At 35.1% G+C, this 23,629-nt stretch overlaps 1 protein-coding gene across 8 annotated transcripts in view; it reads right to left on the minus strand.

Annotated features, from left to right (window-relative positions):
• The window catches only part of VTI1A (vesicle transport through interaction with t-SNAREs 1A), a 324,481-nt gene that overhangs the window by 227,806 nt on the left and 73,046 nt on the right, over window positions 1-23,629 (minus strand). For 5 of the 8 annotated variants that reach the window (XM_017677977.3, XM_017677974.3, XM_073240425.1 and 2 more), the window contains exons 5-6: window positions 21,134-21,154; window positions 16,331-16,415 (exon numbers count right to left, since the gene is read on the minus strand). In XM_017677977.3, the coding sequence (XP_017533466.2) occupies window positions 16,331-16,415; window positions 21,134-21,154 (106 nt within the window). The remainder of the gene's footprint in view (window positions 1-16,330; window positions 16,416-21,133; window positions 21,155-23,629) is intronic. The other 3 variants (XM_017677978.3, XM_017677976.3, XM_017677973.3) reach the window with 1 other exon arrangement.

Here is a 23,629-nt window from a genome sequence, read left to right on the forward strand (position 1 = left end):
GTTCCAGTACCTGAGACACTAACTTGCTCATATCAGACACCTTCTAAATGACTGAATGGTAGGAAAAGAACATAAGGCCAGGAAACAAAGATGAACTGAAGTTTGGTGTGTGTGTGCACACATGTGTGCACACATGTGCATGCACACACTCAAACACACATATTTTCTTCTTCAACTTTACTTGTAGACAGTCCTTTCAAACCAAGGATTTTCTTCATAATTCAGGAACAGTATATTTATTGCTTTCAAACTGCAATATACCTCTTATCTATTTGTAATGCTACATAAAGGCCAAACTCAAGAGCTGAGGTATAAACAAAGTGATTAAAAGACCAGATACTTCTTCACCTATACATGCAGACCTAGAAAAGAAGTCCTCCTTTATATGCGCCAAGGTGGGAGTAAAACACACAGTAGACATTTTAATCTTAACTTTCATATGCAGTTATCAAAAAAGAGAGATGGGCTCACTGGATAAAGCAAGCTTTATAGAAAGAACTCCTGTAGGGGAGAGACTTTTTGAAATGATAAGAATTCTGCAAGTATGAATATATATATGTATGAATAAATTTGTACCTCTCACCATAAACAGTCATTAAAACCATTCAGTAATGCTGCTTTCAAACTGCAATATACCTCAGGTATTATAATCACCTGTATAAAATGAGACTTTTAAACATATCCTAAAATGAAATTCTCTACAGATTATAGGAAATCTTGTGCAATATTTTTCATTCAGATTGTAGTCTTCATGCTGTAATTGCTTTATACAAAATCCACTCCAGCTTTATCACTCAATATTATCTTCACTGCTGAACATCGGAAGATAATTTTGCAATAAAGTTTAATTTACAGAGCTTATTTTCCACTAATCTCCTAGCAGAGGAAAAATGAAACATGCCAAGGTACACGTACCAACCTATGACCCTAGTGTAGTTTTTTATTTCTGGAGTAGTAAGACCCAAAATACATCAATTTTATCATATTGAAAGGTTGGCATATTTTAATTGACATAACTTTGTAGCCTAGAAGAGGAAGTAAAACAGGCTTTTAGGAACGTGTATGAAAATAAGCCTCTTCAAGTGATACAGTTCCCTTGGGGAAAGCTTTTTTTCCATAAGGAAGGAAATACTTAATATATAAATATGGGGTTATTGTATATATATTTGATGTCATGCTATTAATATACCAGTAAAGGTCAACAATATTTGAGATTTTTAAATAAAAAAATTAAACCAAGTAGCAATAGGGACAGGATTCAATTTTCTATATAAAATGACAAAGTCAGGTTTGTCACCTCTAAGTCTCATTCCAGGTCTAAAATTTAAAATTTTTAATGTACAGATGCCATACAAACTTTGAAAGAGTAAATTAACAGTAGAAGGTCTATTTCTACAGGCCATTTGGTCTCTATCATTTATATCATGGAAAGCATTCATCTCTTGAAAAAAGAATCCCCTCCCCCCCTTTTTTTTAATATTGAGGACTCTATGACAGTGAACTAATATCACAAAATAAGGCAGGTAATATTAGTGAACTAATACCACAAAATAAGCCGATCCTGTAGCTCAAAAATGAAACAGCTTCATTTTTGCAATGGTACAAAATACTGAAAGAATCCTCATTAAAACTCAAATTCTTCACCAAATGGTTATGTATATTTCTAAAAAAGATTAATGACCATTAATGTGTGAGACATTAGCGCTTTATGCCTGGACTGAATAAGACTACCATTCCCTAAACCAGATTTAAATCAGTCTGCCTCTTTTTAAAGTTGTATCCTAACAAGGCCAAAGTGATACTGAATCATTTATGAGGTTTTTTTAGATTTGAAATATCAGAGTCATATATGTGCAGAAATATTGTTCTGACATTTGAATTTCAGCAAAAGGCAATTCTAAGACATTTCAGGTTATGCAAAATTTGACATTTCCATGTTAATATACAAAACAATGATGGTATGAAAAGCCACTTCTCTACTGATTCTTAATACTTAAACACTTAATAAAACTTTAGAAGCAAAGGCCTCTAAAACTCAAACCCATACAAGTAATACCTAAAAGCTCTTAATGTTTATTCACATAAAAAGTGCATGCTGAACATTCACTTGTACTGATCTTTTTCATTTATGCACAGACAAGCAAAAAAACATTAATTGCCTTTTAGAATTTCTAATTTGTTTTTTGACTTATTGCCAATTTAACTTTTCATTTCTCATATATACATGCCAGAAAATTCCTGCCATTCGCTATAAATGATGGTAAATTGTACCTCAAATGTTAAAAACTACATTAACTAAAGTACAATCAAGTATTTCACTTCTCTGAGCAGCATGAATTTCAGCCAGTTGTAATTTTATAATAAACTAAATTAACCACTCATGAATGACCACCATGTCCAATGATTATCTCCTTAAACACCAAAAGTAAAATGTTTTGACATGATGATCTCTTGGTAGAAACAGAAAGACATTTTTTTAAATCAGCTGAAATAAGTAAGGTAATAATGAAGAACAAAATGTATAACATTTTCAAGCTGCAAATTAACAAGCAGGTATTGACTTTTCTTTGAGGTCAATAACAGCTCTTATTGATCTAAAAAGTTAATACCTACTAAGGTCAATATAAGATCTCAAGGGTCAACAAATCTGGATTCGAAATTCCACTTTCTTTCACATATAAATATTGCTGAAATGGGTACAACTGTGTTTAGAGAAATCAGGAAATAGTCATTGTGATGCCAGAAAAATCCAAAGAAGTAGGAAAAGGAAGTTAAAAATACATACAGTTTTAAAAGCCTGTTATTATAGAATTTTCAGAGACATTGACCTTTAGATGAAATCTTGAGAGTATACACTTTGGGCAATTAAACAAGGAGAAACCCAAATAATTGCAAATTACATTTTCACAAAGTATCCTGTCTCTTTGTGGTATTAACATACAGGATTTCTCTTTCTCTCTCTAGCTCTTTGTATTTGAGAAACTCTGATGTGAAATAGTTTTTCAAGAACATATATTAGGCACTTTTAAATATAGAGAAAATTCTTTTTTTTATTTAAAGAAATTAAGCAGTAGAATTTTAGGAAATTCAGAAGAGGATAAATTATCTATTATCTCAGTATTCTTACAAAATCATTTCCATCATCACTGTATAGTCTGGTGCATTCTTCTGGACTGAAAAAGAAGGAAAATACTGACTATTGTTCTTGTAGTAAGTAAAATGATCTACGTATTCTTACACATGTTGCAGATGGCCTGTGGAGATGGACCACATGAACACTGGGGCTATGGCCCTCATATATATATATGTGTATTACTTCCTGGAGTTGTAAAATTAAGTGATTAGTTTGATTCTTTTGATAATCAAACAGAAGCTAATGTTTTTCTCTTCAGAGTTATTTGAAGCACTGAAAGAGGGAGTGAAAGCAAACATTACTAGAGCATTCACTAGTGTCAAAACCCAGGCAAGATGTTTTTAAATAGACACAGGTCCTATTGGTTAATGGAGAGGCCAAATTACCTACAGTGGTAATATAAAAGTTACAAAGGAAAGCACAGGTCTGCAGTGATGACAGTATTACGCTATGGGTATTCAATAGATATGAAGACTACCATAATTACAATGTACTTTAAAAAAAACAACAACTTATTTTAGACAGGTTTTAGATTTACAGAAAAATTTTAATAGTCTAGAGTTTCCATGTACTAACAACTTCCAGTTTCCTCTATTATTAACATCTGACACTACTATGGTACATTTGCCACAGTTAATGAACCAATATTGATAATGATTATTAATTAAAACCCACACTTTTTCATGTTTCTTTAGTTTTTGTCTGATGTCCTTGGACAGTTTGTTAAATGTTTCAGGATCAAACCCAGGACACCACATTATAGCTAGTCACCATGTCTCTTTGGGTTCCTCCTGGCTGGAACAGTTTACAGTGTTCTTTAATCACATACTTCAGAAATGATATTAATAAACTTGCTGACTTGTGTCTATTGCCAAAACTTAGATGAAAACACATGCAGCAGATTTATCTTTTGTTACAGATCTAAGGAATATAAATTTGAGAAGTAAATAGAGATAAGTACCTGGTAGAAGAGAAAGCAAATGATACTGCCTTTTTAAGGTATCTCTAGAATACAGATAAAACAGGAAGTTTCATTTGTCACAAATTCTAGAAGATTACAATCACTGCTGACCTGACTCATATGCTATCTATTCCTCCACCTCTCCCTATTATGTCACTAGCCAGGGTTTTGATTGGTCATGAGGCAGTGAGTTGGGCAAGGAAAAAATAGTATAGTGGGGTAAAATAAATAGTATGGGGTGGTAAATTGTCCATCTCTATTTGTTCTCTCCCTCATTTACTGTAATGTTGTGGTTAGAAAGTGATTGTCCCCTTGGACTGGTACTTCCTAGCCCCTCTGTATGTAGTGGCACCATTTGACTAGTTCTTGGCAGTAGAATACACGTAGAATCAGTGTGTGTCGCTTGCTGCCTATGGAGCTTTAAAAGCATTTAAAAGCATTGTACTTTGCAAGAGTGAGAAATAAACTTTACTGCATCAAGCTGCTGCAGCATTTGGAGTCATCTGTCACAGCAGCTAGTGTCATTATGCAAAGTAGCACAAATGGAAACTATCTTTACTGAGCACCTATGATGGATTTCATATGCATGGGGTGTTTTATTTAGTTTACCTTATTTAACTCTCATGGCAACCTCCATACAGAAGGCCTGCAAATATTTTTATTAGGAAATGAAGACTTGTAAATACTAAGAAGCTTGCCCAAGGTCTCCCAGTTACTAAGTGGCAGAATGAAGATTTGAACCCAGGTCTGCCTAGTTACAAAGCTCTATGAACATTACATTTGGCTTTACTGTGTATTTCCCCAAAAGATATTTTGCCAAGGTCTAGCTTATTAAAGGAACTTTGTATCCCATAGACAATGCCAATGTCTGTTCCTTTCTAAATTACGTAAATTCTACCTTCTCTTTGAGGTGGGTTGAATATCTCCCTTGCTTTCATGTTTCTAAAATAAATGTTACCACTTTCACTGTAGTTGAAAGACAAGGGATCTGATTTAGCACTTGGATTAAATATAATTCCTATGCATCTTATATGTGTAAATTTTTTTATCCTCTAAAGAGAGTAAGAATCACACGTGTTCTCCCTACTTGTTATGTAGTAGCTACACAGTCCCAATTTACAAGGGGTGGGTGTGAGACCATTAGTTGCTTGAATTTGTTAGCATTTTCCAGATCAAGGCAATGCTATACAAAAATGCGAAGAGAAAGATGCACTCCACCTTTGTAGCCTGCTGGTAATCTTACAGTGTCTAATTTGAGCAGAGTCTAGCAACTCATGGAGGGCACGAAAGAACTGTTGCTCCACGAGGTATACAGTTAACAAAGGCGAGAACAGAAAGACTGACTTGTTCTCACAACAGTATGAATTTAAAGAACTATATGGGGTGTGCATTCTACAGGAAGCCCAAGTAGGAAGAAAAATGAAACACTGTACCTTGCACACAGCAATAAAAATAAGGGGATTCACTGTAGTAAGAAAGTTCACAGCTGGCAGGCAATAAGGTACATGGTCCATCTTCATGCTTACCTTTTAGAGTCACAGTGTTTAAAAAAAAAAAAAAAAAAGACCTCCGTTTTGTATTAACAAAGTCACTCCAGTCAATCTCTTTAACTTACCTACATGAAAAATTTGGCTGACTCTATAAAAGTTCTTTGCTAATGTGAGTGAGAAAAACTGGTGCATTCTTTAAATTTGTGCAGCCTTCTTATGACAGAGTTTTGTTTGTTTAAATAAACAGGTCCTAATCATCAACAGGTCTGCATAAAGCACTGAACATTATAGACAATTAATAGGTATGCTAGTGAAGAAGAAGGAAACAAAAAATACTGATTCCTCCATGAAACCAAATAAAACTTAATAACCGTTCTGGTTGGTGAAAACAGATGGTGTTTGGGGAAGTATTCAGAGGACCAATCTACTCAATATAAACAAATAATTTCCATTTCCGATAAGCTAACATATTGATACAATGGGGGAATAGACGTCAAAGCACTCTAAAAATGTCAAAGCAGATTGTACAGTGTTATTCCTAATATTAGCATTATTATTTTTATCACATAATACAAAGTTAAATAATACCAAACTTTATAATTCAAGGCATTAAAAGCCTCCACAATGTATTAAATAAAATAATTAGGCATATGACTATTAAACTGGAAAGGTTAATTGGAGAGATTAGTCTGAAATAATAAAAAGTTTGAGGGAAAATGTTTCTAAAATAAATGGTATCACTTTAAAGCATACTTAATAACAAAGATGAATGTTAGATGTGCCATAGGACACATTCTAGAAATTCTCATAGGCCACGTATTTGCCCCAAAGCCTGACTTGGCTCACGGCTTATCCACTTCCCCTTGGCCCCCTGTATATATTCCATAAGGCCCATCTCTTCACAGTTTTTCCCTGACACAACGAAATAGACTTAATTACTTCCTCCACCCTGCTCCAAAAACACTAATTATGCTATTATAGGGATTTATAGCTATGTATTTCCCCAAAAGATATTTTGCCAAGATCCAGCTTATTAAAGGAACTTTGTAGTCTAAGTGCCTACACAATGCCAATGTCTGTTCCTTTCTAAATTATATAAAATCTACCTTCTCTTTCAGGTGGGTTGAAAATCTCCCTTACTTCCAAATACAAATTTTGCTAATAATACTAATTTAAGGCAAATCTACTATCAGATTTATTACTGATCTTACTTCAGAGATAAACTTAGCCCAGTCCAGGTCTAATGAACCCTAGTTCTAATTTCTTAGGGCCCAATAACTGTTTTGTGAAAAAGTGGTAAGGCTCCACTGTGCTCTTTTCAATGGCCACAGTTGCAAATAACCCTGAAAATGGAAATAAAGAAAATTAATTCCATTTTAAAGGGATATTTTATGTGGACATAAATATCAACCTTTTATTAATGTAGACCAGAACCTTAAGAAATTGATTGTAATGAGATTCCCAGGATGATGGATAATGGTAGGCTTACCCAACAACATGCTTATTTTTCCTCCAAAAGGGATAGTCTTCAAAAAGCTTTTTCCCTTGTCTGGCTTTAGGGTGCTTTCTTCTTCTCTCGAAATAAATAGATATTTATTTAACTATGACTTAGAGTTCATATCTCAAGATGCAAAAGGGCAACACAGTGCCATACATGAATGATGACCCACCATGACAGTTTCTTTGATAATGACTTTGCTTGGAAAAAACATATTCTTCAATAAAAAAATAATTTTTTAATGTTGACTTTGTTCTCTTATGGCAATGTTGGAAAACACTGTTACCCAACAGGAAATACAGACGAAAGCTTCAAATGTAGAGCACACACAAAAAAAGCCGTTTCTAAAGCCCATGCCCGTCAAGTTTTCCACTTGATATAAGTCATATACAAAGTCTTAGTCCAATGCGAACCCATGCTGTGAAAATTCTGTAGCACCCACCTCAGAAAATTCTGTTAAATACATAAACACCGCTGAAAAGAAAACTTCCGGGCATTAAAAGTCAGACTCAAAGGGAAAATAAACCTGATTAAAAAAAATCCCAAGGAAAGTTATATAAGTACAGTGCAACAAGGTCGTAAGCTTAACTGTCCTTCGCTGTAATATTTGAAAGTAAATTGGCATTTTAGCGATCTGCTTTGGTCGTCCTTCTTTTTCTCAACGCAGAGATGCAACAGAATGGCTTCACATGTATCTTACAAACTAAGTGGAAAAGTGACAGGCATTCTGAGGTAAGACACCTTTAAAAATGAGTATAATCCTTTTTAATGGATTAAAAATGAACCTGTGAATTCACTTGGACCACCTAAGGAGAAGGTTCTCCAAATAGAGTTTAAATGACATCCTTTTCTTACCACTATGGAGCTCACCAATTTCAGAGAACCTCACAAAGTAAATTTAAGCTCAACTTGAAAATATTCTTTAAGAGTATCACCCAAATGACAACCTCCTCTGTTCTTTTTGGAGCAGAAACCAGTTTTTTGAGATGTGAAATTTTAATAGGGTTGTAATTAAAAGGTAACTGATAATTACACATTAAAAAGTGATTATTTTACCATTGGGTAGACTTTTAAAGAGTAGAAGGACACAGTGAAGTAATTTTTCTTGGCATTAAAATAAATGCATATTCAAGCAGAGATGACTTTAAGATTCTGAAAGCATAACCTCATAGCCCACTGCCCAAAATAATAAACTTTTTCTGTCAAGAAGTTTAATATTTCTATAGAAAAATATTTTCTCTAAAATATATACACTTGGATAAAAGAGATAGTTAATATTAAACCAATTGTATAATCCTATCTTGTGTCCCTATATTGTAGAACAATATAAAGTGTTAAGTTTTTGTTGCTGAAATGGTATAGACACGGCAGCGCCTTTCTGAATTTGAATCTGTGCCTAACAAAACTACTTAAGTTGAAACTATGAATCAGTGTTTATAGACATAACATTCTCTACTCAGATAACCCAGAACTAGGATATCTTTTCTTTTGGGCTCTGCAGCCCTGAAGCATCTGACACTCAGCAGAGCTCAATGAAAGCTTGCTGAAAAAGTGAAATACAATATTTACTTTCTTTCATATAATGTATACTGCTCCCACTAATATTACAGAATCAGAACTTTATTCTTCTACCAACTGATAACAGCTCTAGAGCAAGACACATAGAGTTAATACTTTTTAGATCTATTTCCTCAGGAGTCTTATAAGAGACTTACCAGGAAATGGAGAGAAAAAAAAAATTCTTACATTTCCTGCAGGAGATATTAGCTCAGTTTCAGGCTAACTTACAAGTTTATGCATTATGTTGTGTTCCTGTGCATTTTTTTTTACCCATTAATCTTTCCTATATATGATAAATTAATTCATTCAAGGATTTGTATTTTGGAATCAAATCATTACATTGTACTTAGCAGAGTGAACACTCAAAATATTTCTCAAAGAGGAGAATACATTTTGTTTGATTTTTAAAAATGTAAGCTGATACCTCTACTGATGGCTTTTCTTGTATGTACTCTTACATAGACAAAGTAGAAAGAGAATCTGGTGTAAATAAATTTCTTTGTTCTCATGAAAATGCTAAAATTTTAAGAATTATTTGTTTTCCAGAAGAAAAAAAAGTCATCCATATATTTCTCTGGCTATCTCTATTAGGTCAAATGAATTCAGATTTTGATGAGGTAATCATAAGGAGCAAAGAAAATCTGAACACCTTATATAAAACAGGCTTATGAAATGTGTTCTGAAAATGGAAAAAGCCTGCAGTTTAAAATTAGGTTAACTATAACGTAGTAGTGAAATAATGAAAATTGAAGTAAAATCTATCCTTTATGTTTTTTTATTTAATGAGAGAGTACAAACTTTGGTAAAAGGGTACAAACTTTTCAGCTATATGATGAATAAGGTCCTAGGACCTTATGGAAAACATGGTGGTTATAGTTGGTAACACTGTATTATAAAACTGTTAATAGAGTAAAACTTAAATGTTTTCACACACACACAGACAAAAAGTGCATATGTGAGGTAATTGATGTGTTAATTGGCTACATGGGGAGAATCCTTACACACATACACACACACACACACACACAGAATCTTCACAGAGAAGAAACTGGACTCCCAAGGAAACTCTCGGACAGAAATGGAAGAATCTTCTGCATCTACAACAAATCTCTACAACAAATAAGGCTTGGATGAAAATATTTTTTTTCTGAAAGGAACTTATAAATATGTAACATCATATTATTCATAATCAGAAGGTCCAGCTTTGCATTTCCCCAATGAAACAAACTATACAGGAAATTGTAATAAATATGCCCTTTAAAAAAATAACTTGCATAGGGTTAAATATAGGGGAAAATGTATTTCAAGAAAAAGAAAGTGATATAATGAGTCCCTTTAGGTTACTGGACAGATAACTTATTATTCTAGTTGCCAAGTTATGCCTACTCACAATTTCCTAGCTGAGGTAAGATAAATAATTATTGTAACTCTGACATAACACCATCTTCATATCTAAACCACCAATATTTCATAGGGAATGCAGGTGTTTACTATACATAGCTACCTGTCTATTTTTAATTTATCTAAACATGTGTATGAGATTCAATGAAATGACTTTTATCTAGTTGAAATAGACAAACTAGATGCTAACCCTGGAAAAGACAAATAAATCAACTTCAGTGTGCACAGATGTCTCAGCAGATCTTGTTAAAGTGCGGATTCTGATTCAGTAGATCCGAATTCCAAGATCTGGCATTTCTAACAGGCTCAGTATCGGGATACTGGTGTTGCTAGCCCTGAGTCCCACCTTGGGTAGCAAGGAACTAACCCATTTCCTCGCTGGCCAATACAAAATTAAGCAAAGTGACAAAGTATGTCTATACTCAGAATCTACTCAGAAGTAGATTTTTGGAGAAAGGAAAAAAACACATACTTCTGTGAGGCAATTTAAAAAATCTTTCTACATACATTATTTTACTTATGCCTCACATGAACTCTAGGAAATAGGCATCATCATAACCATTCTTGAAATAAACCTTGTCATAAACTTGTTTTTAAGCTCAGATTCATAATTGCAGTGCCCATTACCACCAGTCTGATGGACTTGGCCATTGTCTGTATAAGGCCCTACAGGGTACAAGGACTAATAAGTCCTCATGTTTTTTGAGGATATCCTTAAGGAAGAATTGTTTGGATCTCATGCCAACTGTTAAGGAAATTAATGACAAATTTCAAGCTCCTTGGCCCTGAGTGCCTCTTAAAATGGTTTGTACTTTCTCCTGTATCTTCACCTCAAATTCCTCCATTCATTTCTAGTAAAAGCACCAAACTTTGGATTATTAGAAGCCACTTCCTGCCGTGTCTCCTTGTTTCCATTCCTTTGCCACTCCCCCCTAAGATCCCTGTCCTCTGAAATTCAGATCAGGCCACTTGACTGCTGAAAACACTGCAGTGGCATCACACCCTGAGAGTCAAATTCAGACTCCTTCCCAGGCCTCCGGGTCCCACAGAGTCTGCTGCACGCTATCCACCTCCCACCTACCGTGACGGAGCCCCCTTGCTCACTTCCCTCCAGCCAGGCTGGTTTTCTTTCTGTTGCTTGAACACCCAACCACCTTCTCATTTCAGAACCCTTGCACTTGCTCCTCCCTCTTGGAATCTTCTTCCTCAGATTTGCTCATTGATGGCACCTTTGTACCATTCAAGACTCAGTTTGCAAGGTACTTCTCTGAGGTCTTTCCTGACCAGCTAACCTAAGGTAGCCTTCATCAGTTACTCCTTAACACCCCGCCTAATTTTACCACTAACTGCAATGATCCACTCATTAATTTAAAAAACTGCCTGTCTCATCCTGCCCCGTCCTTGCCCACCCAACATAAGCTGCATGGGAACAGGGACAGTGGCTGTCTTGATTACTACTGTATCCTCAGCACATGCATACAGTATCCAATAGTTAGTTCTTGAACAGTTTACATGAAAAAGAACTTAACAGACCTGAGACTGTGATGTATTTTGACTATAACAGATCACTTGGAAAATCTAGTTGTAGGGGCTCCACACATATTTAAGTGTGGCATATTAGTTAAGAGCATAAAGTCAGATAATTTGGCTGTAATTTCTAGCTTGATTATAAGTGTGGGCAAACAACTTATCTCTCTGAACCTTGTTTTCTCATCCATGAAATGAGAAGAGTACTTGCTGCATGGGGCTGTGGTGAGGATTAAAGAGATGATGAATGTAGGGTATGGAGAACAGTGTGTGGCCCACAGTAAGTGTTCAAGAAACACTGTATTATTTCTACACATAGTCCATGGTGGGTAACTGTAGGGCTCTGGGTGAAGAATGGTGCACCTCTTCTTCACGGCAGGAAGGCTGGCAAAATTACAGTCGTCTGTTGTAGAGAGCCCAGTGACCAAATGGGCATCAGAGCTAGGAGACCTGAAATGATGACTAAGAGAAGGGATGACGCCTCATAAGGTGTGGGTACTCAGGGATGGCAGGAGCAAGGTTAGTATGTGGTACACGTCACTCTCCAAAGATGTACATTACTGACCACAGAGAAATGCTCTCATGGTTCCAGAAATGTACTGCCAGGCACACTGGGCACTTAGGGTGGAGGGCGGGGCAGTCAGGAGTATCTTTAACTATCTGTTTACATATTGAAAGGAAGTGTGAGCCTTGCATTTTGGCTCTTGTATAATTTCTCTTTCAGCCATTTCATTTATTAATCATACAGCTTCCGTTAGTTTTGTGCTTATTTAATTCTGGGATATTTACTTCAGAGGGGGAAAAAACTACATTTCAGAACAAAAGGCAGATGATGCAGTCTTTTAAATATTAAGTCCTTGACCTCAAACACAATGGATAGCTCCAAAGCTAAGAGTCATACATGACTATTAGTAATAGATGAAAAAAGCAAGAGTCACTTTTTATTTACAGATTTTAGGACAAGAACTTATAAGAAATGCCAAACTGGATCAAGCCAGTGGCTCATACAACCACCAAATTGTTTGGTCTTTGATGGTCACTCCTGGAGAAGTTTGCTAATAGTCTGATAATTGTCTTCTTGAAGTCAGTCTTAGACTGAAATGTCCTAGCATCAGCTCTTTAGTTTAATATCACATATTTATCCATCTGTGTGTTCTTTTCTAAATGGAGCTGCTCAATTAACTTGTAACTTCATCAATTTCTTCAAATAGGAAGGGATCCACAAAAGAAACTTGATTGGTAGTAAACTTGATATATATCAAGGTAAAAATGGCACTTAGAAATAATCATATACTTATTCTCAGAGCAAGTGTGTTCTAAACATGCATCTCTCTGTTGAGTAGCTGCTCTTATAGCTATGAGACAGTAACTGCCAATTTAATAAAATAGCATTTTCAAATGTCAAAAATAATTCAAGAATTTTAGAAGATGAATTTCATTATTTGCCAGGAAGATACTAATGATTAAAGTAATATGCTTTCTATTCTATTCTACTTGTAATTGATTATAGATAATAATCCTTTTATGATATTTGCCAACAATGATCAAGTTGAAAATAGAAGTTTACACATTTTTGTTGAAATCTTTTGCCAGTTATTTTGAAAGACAACCACTTTTGCTGATGGTAATGTACAAAAATGATGACTTTTACAGAGTCCTCTGTACTTTCTAAGCACTTGAATATATATGACCTCATTTTACTCTATTAACAGCCTTATGGGATGCATAGAATCTGGTGTTGCATTTCCATTTTGCAAATAAAAGAAAATGTACAGAGAGGTTAAGTGACTTCTCAAAGCCACACAGCTGATTAATGACACAGCCAGATGATGGAGTGGCTCTTTCTTTCTCCAATTCAGTATATCAGACAATAGTTCCTAGATTTTGTGGGGAAATAAAATTTGAAAAAACATTTCAGAAGACCCAAATAGGATTTCCAAATCTGTTATTTTTCCAGGTAGATAAAATATATATATATATATATATAAAATAAAATTTCTACCTACTATTTCTACCATATCACAAAACTATCCTTCCTTTTATCACCCTAAAACAGGAAAACATGATCTTAGGAAAAGTGGAGTCCTTTAAGTTAGGAAAACTTGTCTTATAAGAAAGTTGCTATTTTCTACCTTTTTTTTCTTTTTCTCATTTGGCTGTGGACTGGTGGGAACTCTTGCGGCCTAGAACCAGGTCTCAGACCAATATCTGTAAATCATTTCCCTCTTTTGTGCTGTTTGAAAAGTCATACTAACTCTACCACACCTTCTTCTTCCTTCTTTCATTTCATAGTCTTTAAGAAGAAGAAACCAATAGGTGCTAAAATTTGTTTCCTTTTGAAAGAGGCTGTTCTTCTGATACTATAACAAAATGATTGTTCAGCATCATAAATTTACATCACAATAAAAAAACAGACTAGACAGGACTAGGCTGAGGGCTAGCAGGGAAGCAGGAAATGCAGAAACAACATGGCGCCCCCACAATGACTTTTTCCCCCATATTACTTTGGTAAGAAGCAAGGATAGGAAGCATGCTTTGTGCCTGCCCTCTCATTACTCACTCCACTTTCAAACTCATTCAAGGAGATGAATTATCGTGATAATTCCTGTCCAGACAGAGGCTATGCCACATCTGTTTTACCTCCACAAAGCCCACCCTTGTTTTTCCTCTCAGATTTGCTTTTATATAGTCTGCAAGAAGTTCCCGAGCCTTATATGACAAAAGAGATCTAATTTTATAAAACCTTATAGTTAATCTACTATTGACTTCTACTAAAAAGTCCAAGGAGATTGAGGTTGGTTTTTGGGACACTCTGAAATTGACATTTTCTATGTTGACTATGTTGACAGTTTGATGTGGATGTTATATTTTAGCACACACCAAAAGGAATAACTATCAAGTCTCATTCGATTTTAAAACCTGATCAATGCATGATCCTCCAGTATCTGTGATCTTCTTTGATGACTTCCTTCAACTTAGGAAAAGAGCTACATGAATGGTGCTGTGAAAGAGAAAGGCAGCCCAATCGGATATATAGAGCCCTGTGATCAGTGTCACAGCAAGATTATCTCCAACCCAACCCAGTCCCATGTGAAAAGAGGCTCACCAATGGGATGGTTTGTCAAAGAAGGTCACCTGATATTTAATAGAGTGCTACATTCCCCAAGGATGTCAAAGTAATACTTTTTATAAATTCCTTTAACATACAAATTTCAATCACAAGATAAAACTTATTTCTATGACATAAAGATAAATGCCATATATCAACACATTAATAATATTTATATTTGTGTAGTATATTTATGGAGAATAAAATATCTTAACATATGCCACCATTTCGTAGGAATATTCTGAGACAGGTAACATTATTTCCACTTTACTGAAAAGAAACTGAGACTCTGAGAGGTTATCTGATTTGCTCAAGGTCACACAAATAAGAGCTAGAACCTGAGTTTAGCCTTCTGGCCTCCTGTTCAGGACTCTTTCCATGATTTACATCCACAAGGACAGTCACTTCTAAGGTGAGCCCAAGGACAAAAAGAACAAATGAAAGCTGGCTTTTATTCCAATCAGGGTAGAAAGTCAATCTATCAATAACCTCAGAGAGAAGGGCTGCCCATACTATTAAAAAATCTAGACAGCTTATAGTTTTCTTGTTTTTTTCACCATTACTATAATGCCAATGCCATTTCCGTTTTTCCTATTCAGTTCCTTAGAATTCATTACATATGCCATCCAATATAGGATAGCCATAAACCCCGGGCAAGAAAATACCCTGGCCATTCACAAAAGAAAGTATTTGGATTCATTTTCATTATATGTGCTCTTTCAAAGTAAACACTTTTGTGATGCCAGATTTTAAAAAATCCATGGAAATGTTATTAACCATATATTTTTGTGGCTTGCATACTGAGCAAGAATTGCCCAAAATATGTAGAAAAGATTATATATAATCTATACTTTGCAAAACAAAACATAGCTAAATTATAAGAAACAGATGGCTATGAAGGGGTTAATGGATATTTATTTACTATGTAAAAATAAATAGTCACTGAACGAAACATTTATAACAGAAAAGCCCATCTATTTTTAAGTTGATGAGTCTTAGAAGTCAAATTAGGGCTGTGTTTTCTAGAATTAATAACTAGTGTTCATTCAAACCAAAAGTTGGACAGTATTAACTAGTGCTAATAAGATTATCATGAACATTAGCCTTGCTTACTACATCTTTTCTCTTTTTTCCACATCTGATTGGAGGTGGTATTCATAATTTAACAGAACAAAACAGGACCATTAGGAATCATTTTCAAACACCAGGGCAGATAAGCAAGGTCACCTAGGTACTGTTACTATGTCGCACCTAGTTCATATAATTTAAACTGATTAAAATGTTAATTTTTACATATGTGAATAAACAGACCAAAACAACCTAGAGAGAGCACTGTGTGCCAGCAACCATCGCGGGTGGGTAAACTGACAACATGTAACCACATATTAAGACAAATGTAGAATTTAGACAAAGTATTCTATCTCTTTTCAGATGTATACTTTTAAACCTCAGGAACTGTTTTTCAGTAGATGTCATGCCTTTTAACTTGAAAAAAGATAAGCGCAAATAAGCTCCCAATTGTCTCCCCAATATGTAAACCACATCTCGGGCTGCTGTCTCTGCTACTCCTTTGAAGTTTCCCTGAAATGTCATGTGTTGTGAAGACTGCTGTGCATAAGCAAGACAATTTGCTCACTCTCAGAATTCTTACCAGTTTCCACTGCTATTTGGTATCCAGCCTCTAGTTTCCGAGATGCCCTTTCCAGCCTCCCTGTGTTATCGAGCAGATGTGCCCTCTGAAAAAGAAAAAGGGAGAAAAATCAGATGGCTGTCTACAATGTTCATTTTTTGCCTTAAAAAAATAATGCCATCATATGCCCTAACATTTCTGGTTGGGGGGGTGGGAGGACGGAAATGTTCACAACCCATTAGAGATAATTTTTAGCAAATCTTCCATGGGCAGATTTCTAAACAATCAGCTACGTATGGACCATCCAGTCTTTTTTTTGTTTTAAAAGGCAGACTCATGTTGTATGTGGCTGCAATGAATTTACTCCAAAACACTAAGAAATGTATGAAGACCAGAGCCAACTGGATCTTTCCTATTTCAGCAGTGAGGTACTTACAGAGATCTATGATCTTTTTATTTTGTACTTATATGTTTATAAAATGTAATCATTAAAAAAAATCATTTGTTACTTTGATTCCTGCAGAAAGTAATTTTTGAGCAGGAAATTTTTTTTTAAGACAATGCCCCTCAATTTTGGATGTGCAGCAAGAGGCCATACAGAAGAACATATACTTCTAAAACAGAATACTAAAAAGCTCCAGTTTTAAGACACCTGGGGCAGACACATGTTTCCATGCACACAGCCATACAAAAGTGTGAATTTATTCCCAAATATATGGCACTAGAAATAAAGCGAACTTTTGACACATAGTGTTTTATACTGTGAGCAAAATGATAATAGTTATATACATCCTTTTATATTATATTTGATGCGGCAATTAAGGGATTTTCCCCAAATTTTCAGCTTCTAAACTTGCTTTTCTACATTAAGTCTGGTTTTCTTTTATTAACTATAATGATCACACACTAGATCAATTCAGGTTAACAAACAGGTTTATCAGCTAAGCATGGCTGTGAATGGATAAGAACATGTGCATGCACATGTAAATGTGCATTTGTGTGTGTTTAGATCCATGCATGCCTGGATACTTAGAAATATATGAATATGTGTATATTTATATGTGTACATGTATATATGTATTTATATAAATTAGTACCTTTCCCTCTCAAATTAGTTTATCTAGTCAAAAAGAGAGAAAAAATGCAATCACAACTCCTATAACTTCTGTTGTTGACAGATGTCATTTAAGATCGAGAAAATGCTTTCTAATAATAATAAAAAAGGAGGTGCCACACATATTATCTGAGTGGCTGTCGAGCGAAACGATCTACCTTGCTCTAATGAGCCCCCACGGATCTTGGAGATGCAAGCTGTATTGACATGCACACTTAAGCTAATACACCTAGACCAGTGCCTCCAAGCTCTAGCAGCCCGGGATGCTGACAGAATATCTCGCTTCCATCTTCAAAGAAAGGAAGTGATTAGTACGTTATCATTACCATTCAAAACGTGATTTCCTTATTCCCTCCCGGCATAGGTGACACATCTGAGATGCGGCCAGACGTTAGAGGCAGCTAAAGCCACATCAAAGCTTTCCTTGAAATTTTTTTTTTGGGGGGAAGGGCCTGCGGGGGTGAAGAATCATTAAAACAATGCATTTAGAAAAGCGAGATCGGACCTGATGTGAAGGTCAGGAAAACTGCAACAACAGTCTATAATAATTAATAGAGTTGTCTGATATACAGTGGCGAAATTAAGAGAAAAACTGCCCCTCCTTCTGCAAAAACAAAACAGAAACAAAACACATAACTAAGCAGGAGGAAGGTAGGAAAGCTTATATCATGAAAACCCCAAATCGCTAAAGCCTGTAACAGAAAAAAAAAGCAAGGGGAGTGCTGTGTGTTTGGCGTTAATGACTATCTTAAAATAAAATTAAACACTTTGCTCAGCTTGTTAAAAATAGCTTTCTTAATCCTAATTCTTCTTACATGCAGATTTTGGAGTATGGATTGCTCTTCCTTTCTCTGAATATTATTTTCTACCTTAATAAAGGAATTAATTTACAATTGGCGATTCTCTAAAAAGATGTCAGATTTGTAAAATCAAGAATAAATCTGAGTATTAATCCAGAATAACAGAACAAAGACTTCTCATTCGTTCTCACATTGGACGAAATCCCTAAATAAAAAGAAAACATTTGGCTACTACAGATGAAAAGAGAGAGAGAGAGAGAGAGAGAGAGAGAGAGAGAGGGAGAGAGACAAAGATCAATACTAGAAATGGACAGTCTAATTGTATGATAATATATAATACAGGAAACAAAGCATTAAGTGTGAAATTATTTGGGGGGATTCCATGAAAGAGAGCCAAATCAGGTTATTCAGTGTATGGTTATGATGGTGAGCAAAATTTCTAAAAGAACTTTCTTAAAAAAAGTGCATATTCCTAAATAATGCGACTCTTCTTTAGACAGTTCAGTTTATCAGAGTGAATCCCCACGTGAGAGGGCTATCAGTTTACCAGCGGCCTTCCAGCAGGACTTCACTTTGTATTTTGGGACCTCTTCACTTAAGTCAAGCTAAAATAAAGTTCTTGTAACAGCTGTGCTATTTACATTGTTCCCTTAGTTGTGCATTGCCCTGGTGTCTGGAAATGAAAGGAAATACACTATAGTAGCAGCTGATGCTTTCAACTTGCCCCCACACTCCATCCCAAACTCATTCTCTCACCCTCTTCTTAGCCCTTTTCAAAGCAGGTAGGTGAAGCTGTGCAAGAGCTTCAGACAGAGCTCAACTTGTGTGAGGAGCTGTGGAGTGCAGCGGGCTGGAGAGGCAGGATTCAAACGGAGAGCTCCGCACAGCCATCGCCGCTTCAGCTACCTGTGCATGAGCAGCCTGCCTCCAAGAGTGCCTCCGTTTCCAGAACTGAGCCCAAAAAGAGCTCACAAGGAACGGACGGGGTAAATTTGTTTCCAAACACAACAAATCATCCTATTTCAAAGCTGATGAGTACTTGTCTACTTAGGACAGGTACAGGAAGGAAATCTGGGGTGTATTCACTGTTTGATTACTATTAGAATCCTGGCTGAGCAACAATCATTTCTGAGCAAACCATATATAATGCACTGGCATGCTACATCTAAATCCAAGGCTGTTAAAAGAATATTTCAGAGTATATTATTCTCCTATTTAGATGATCTAACTCCTTCAAGTACAATTACATTACAGGTTACAGTTTTGGAAACATGCATTCCAGAACCATAATTCATGAAACTTGTTAATAGGCACAAGAGAATTAAGACATAAAACAATGATAACACATATTTTAAAAGAAATATAGACATGTTTTCAGCTTTTAGAATGAAGATATCTGACTCCACACAACTCAGCCTAACAAAAATAAATCTTCCATCAAAAATGCTGATTGTAAGAAGACACAAGATTTTATTAATTATATTCATTGTTAAATTCAGGGGCAAGAGCTTTGTGTAGCTTCTTCCCATGGAGGTTTTCAAATCTATTGTTAGTTCCATTAATATTTAAAAAGTCATATTCTTCACCTAAGCATGAGCATATGCATACACATACAAGCATATTTTCTGTCTTTAAGAAAAATAATGTTGTTCTATCAGTTGACTCAAGAATAATTTTATACATCGAAACTGCAATTGATTACACTCATTTATATGATATATAATATATACATTTGCTTCCATGTAGGGAGGATAAAAAAACACAGAGAACTTGGAGGGTGAGGGATCTGTGTACTTCCACCCTTTACTTTATAGATCATTATTACTTTTATTAAGATAGGATACCACTAATGCATCTTAAACCAGAAGAGTTGTTGAAAACCACTATGTACAAGCCTGTAAGTTAGCACTCACATCACCTTGAGAATGATGACATACCAATGAAAAGAATTCTAGGAAAATCTCAATCAATGTTGTCAATCTAAACTCAAAAATAATTCACTGTACTCTGATAAATATTATAAGCAATTAAACAATTTTTAAATTGTAATGTGGTTATGACTTTATGTCTTAATATAAAGTAACAAAACTCAACCTCACTAAGTAAAAAAATTAACTACCCTGCTCCTGAAAAGAGTATTCAAAGCCTGTTTGATAAGTTTGGCCTAAGTAAAAACAAACAAACAAAAATAATCATTCAGCATCCCTCCTTGATATGGGGATAAACTAAGATTGCTGTAAATATTTGCTGGGCTGCAAAAATGTCTGGGGCTGCATTATAAAACAGGCTAGCCCCAAACTTAGGAAAATGAGAACTCAGTTGGGTAATGTTCCTACCAAAAGGAAGATGTTTAACAATGAGGAGAGATTTGGCTATTCTTAGGTATCTGTGTACACAGACCAGTAGGGCATTTATAACATATGTGTTTCCTCAAAAGGATAAAAGATTCATGGTATCTTATGTTGAACATAAGAATTTTGGGGATGAAGGGAAGGAGTTACTTATAAACAGTTTACATTAAAGTAAATCAGAATGTCAAAAAAATGTAATCATATTGACTTCTTTGAGAGACCAATACAAATAAAACAAGTCTGAAGTTAGTCTACATTAAAACTACACCAGGCTACAGTTTTAAGATATTCCTTTATTTTTCCTCCCTTGTTTGGCCTTTGAAATATGACTTTTCCTGCAAGGCCAACAAACAACAATGACCACTGTGATAAGCACGATTAGGACATACTTGTTTTTTAAAAGATAGCAGAGAACATTTCTAGCAATATAAACAATTATTTTGCTGCGTGTAGGTTTTCCTGGAAAAATGAACACAAAGATTTACTTCAGGTCTAGAAAGTCTATTTTAGAAGGAGAAGCAGAATTAAAAAAAAAAAAAGCAAGCTAGGAAGTACTCACCTCTTCACGTAATTTTATCAACTGCAACATGAATGCACAAAAAAAAAGATAAAAAGGAAAGAAATGGCAGGAAAGAAAGATCAGTTGTGTGACAGGATACAGAATTAACATTGACAATTTATCTGTTTACATGTTTAGCATTTAAAAATCACAGACAAACACATTAAAAGAACCTAAACATAGACTACATGCAGAGTTTTTTGAACGAATAAAGATCACTTTCTCACACTGTCACATTAAACAAAGAGAATAGTGTGAAATTCCCTTTTAAAGTACATCTAAGACACCATCATGAAATAAAGGGGAATGACTTCATAGAAGTCTATATTATAAAGAAAGAAAACAAGTTTACTGTTCCTCTCTTCTAAGAATGTACCACTGAAGAGGTTTTGTATATACAAGTTTTCAGGATGTTTCTCCGTTTTGAATCTTGACAACTGATCTCAGATTTTACCTACAATTGAAAATGATTAAGAGTTCATGCTTTTGTGCCACTAAGTATTTAAAACAGCAAACTATTATGCTAGTTAATGTCATAGTTGTACTCACTCTAGTAACAGGATTGCATTTGGAGGTAACATTATTTTAATTGAAGATAAAGCATGCCAGGAGGGTTATTATCTAGGACATAGGACCAAAAAATATTTCACTATCCTTAGAAATATTGTGTATATCATAGTTAATTTCTACATTCTACTTTGCAATCCCATGGTGTTTTTAATTTTTAAAATTACATTTTTCAATTTTCCTCATCTTGCAAACTCATCTCAGAGCAATGAGCTCTTATTTCATTTGTACTGCAGTTTTTTTTCACTAAAGTCAAACCAAAAACATCTCTTTACGTGTTAATAAATTCTCCTATGATAACATTTTAATTCTCCCCTGTAGAACATTTTTTTATTTGCCTTAAGTATAACAGATAAAACAAGTTGCTTAATTCTTTAGAAACTAGAAAATGAACATACCCATACATCTGGTTCACTCTTTGTATGTGTATGTGTGGGTGTGTTTATGTTTCACTGTATTCTAAACCACAAATATCAATGTATAGTTGAGATGATTGCCATAGTTTCTGCAATGAATAGAAACTGAAACCTCTATTGTAAGAGACTGTAAACCACATTCTACATTTGAAATTTGCAACCTCAGCAATTCAAGCCTACAACTGATAATTTTTAAACATCCAAATACCTGTAACATCTGTTATAATGCTTGACATATACAGGCCAATAAATTAAACTATTGCTTTGGGAGAAATGTGCCAGGAATTGCTCTATACTATAAAGTATCATGTTTACTACAGCCTGGATTTCTCAATGCTTAATGCTGCTTTTGTCTCCAGTTCAGGGAAGGCAGTATGCTTTCCAGCTTATTCTGTTATTTCTTCTGTTTCATGAAAAGTATTTCAAGCACAAAAGAGTGAGATTTCAAAGTTGGTATGAATCTTTTATAGAAAGGTACAGAAGCTATTACATAATGAATGTTTCAGTGCATTTAGTGAAAATCAAACTCTTAATGTTGTCCTTTAAAATATATAAGAAGTTGTCACTGCTTTTAACATTCTCTCAGCAGCCATCCGTTGTGTATGAGTAAAGCATTATCATCATTTCACGTGTAAAGTTACTATTCTTCCGTAGAAGAAGTAAAAATTTAAAACTACAATCTCTAGCCTATCATATATTGTAATCTTTCTCTCTGCTATCCCAACATCATGGGAGAAAAAGGCAAACATTAATTCTCAGAAAGAGACGATCTGGGAATTGATCGCACAGCTATCTTTTCTTTCTGGGGCACCATTCTTCCGTTGACTATGATACTTAAAGGGCCAAAGTTTAAAACTACTCTTCAGCAATTGAGACCATTTGGGGCATGCCACCGTGCCATAATCAATGAGCGTTTAAAAATGCTACCCATTTGTTTTTTCAATAGATTCCAAACAAAAAACGTTCTATCTTGTTTGTGCTGCATGGCTGCACTCAAGCTCTACACCGGATTTGTAGCTAAGCTAGGTAATGGCAGGGTTTTTAATCTTTATCTTTTCTTTTCTTTCTTTTTTTTCCACTTAGGCCAAGGGTTTTCATTCAAATAAACAAAAGATGGTCTATTTTCGAAAATTAACAATGCCTAGAATAGACTGAAAGTAGTTATTTCGTATTTTATCAAGTTACTAGCTTTATCATAGGCGACGTGCAAGCGTGCCATGCCACCATGTTGAGTTATGATAATCAACATTTTTTGAAACAAAGATTTCTTTCCCTCAATGCAAAATTTGATACAAGAGGTAATCTGTGCCTTTGTGGGCCGAAAAAAAATCTGGTTTATGCTGGTTTGAACCAGTGGAATCTCTTGTGGTTAAGCCTTCTGCTGTGGCTAGAATCAAAACTGCACTGCAGAGCATGTGAGAGTGCGCGCGCGCGCGTGTGTGTGTGGTGTGTGTGTGGTGTCACGTGACCCCCAGACCTACCGATTTTTTTTTAAACAGATAACGCTACTGCC

The sequence above is a fragment of the Manis javanica genome, chromosome 7 (genome assembly GCF_040802235.1).
Source record: "Manis javanica isolate MJ-LG chromosome 7, MJ_LKY, whole genome shotgun sequence".
Lineage (NCBI taxonomy): Eukaryota > Metazoa > Chordata > Mammalia > Pholidota > Manidae > Manis > Manis javanica.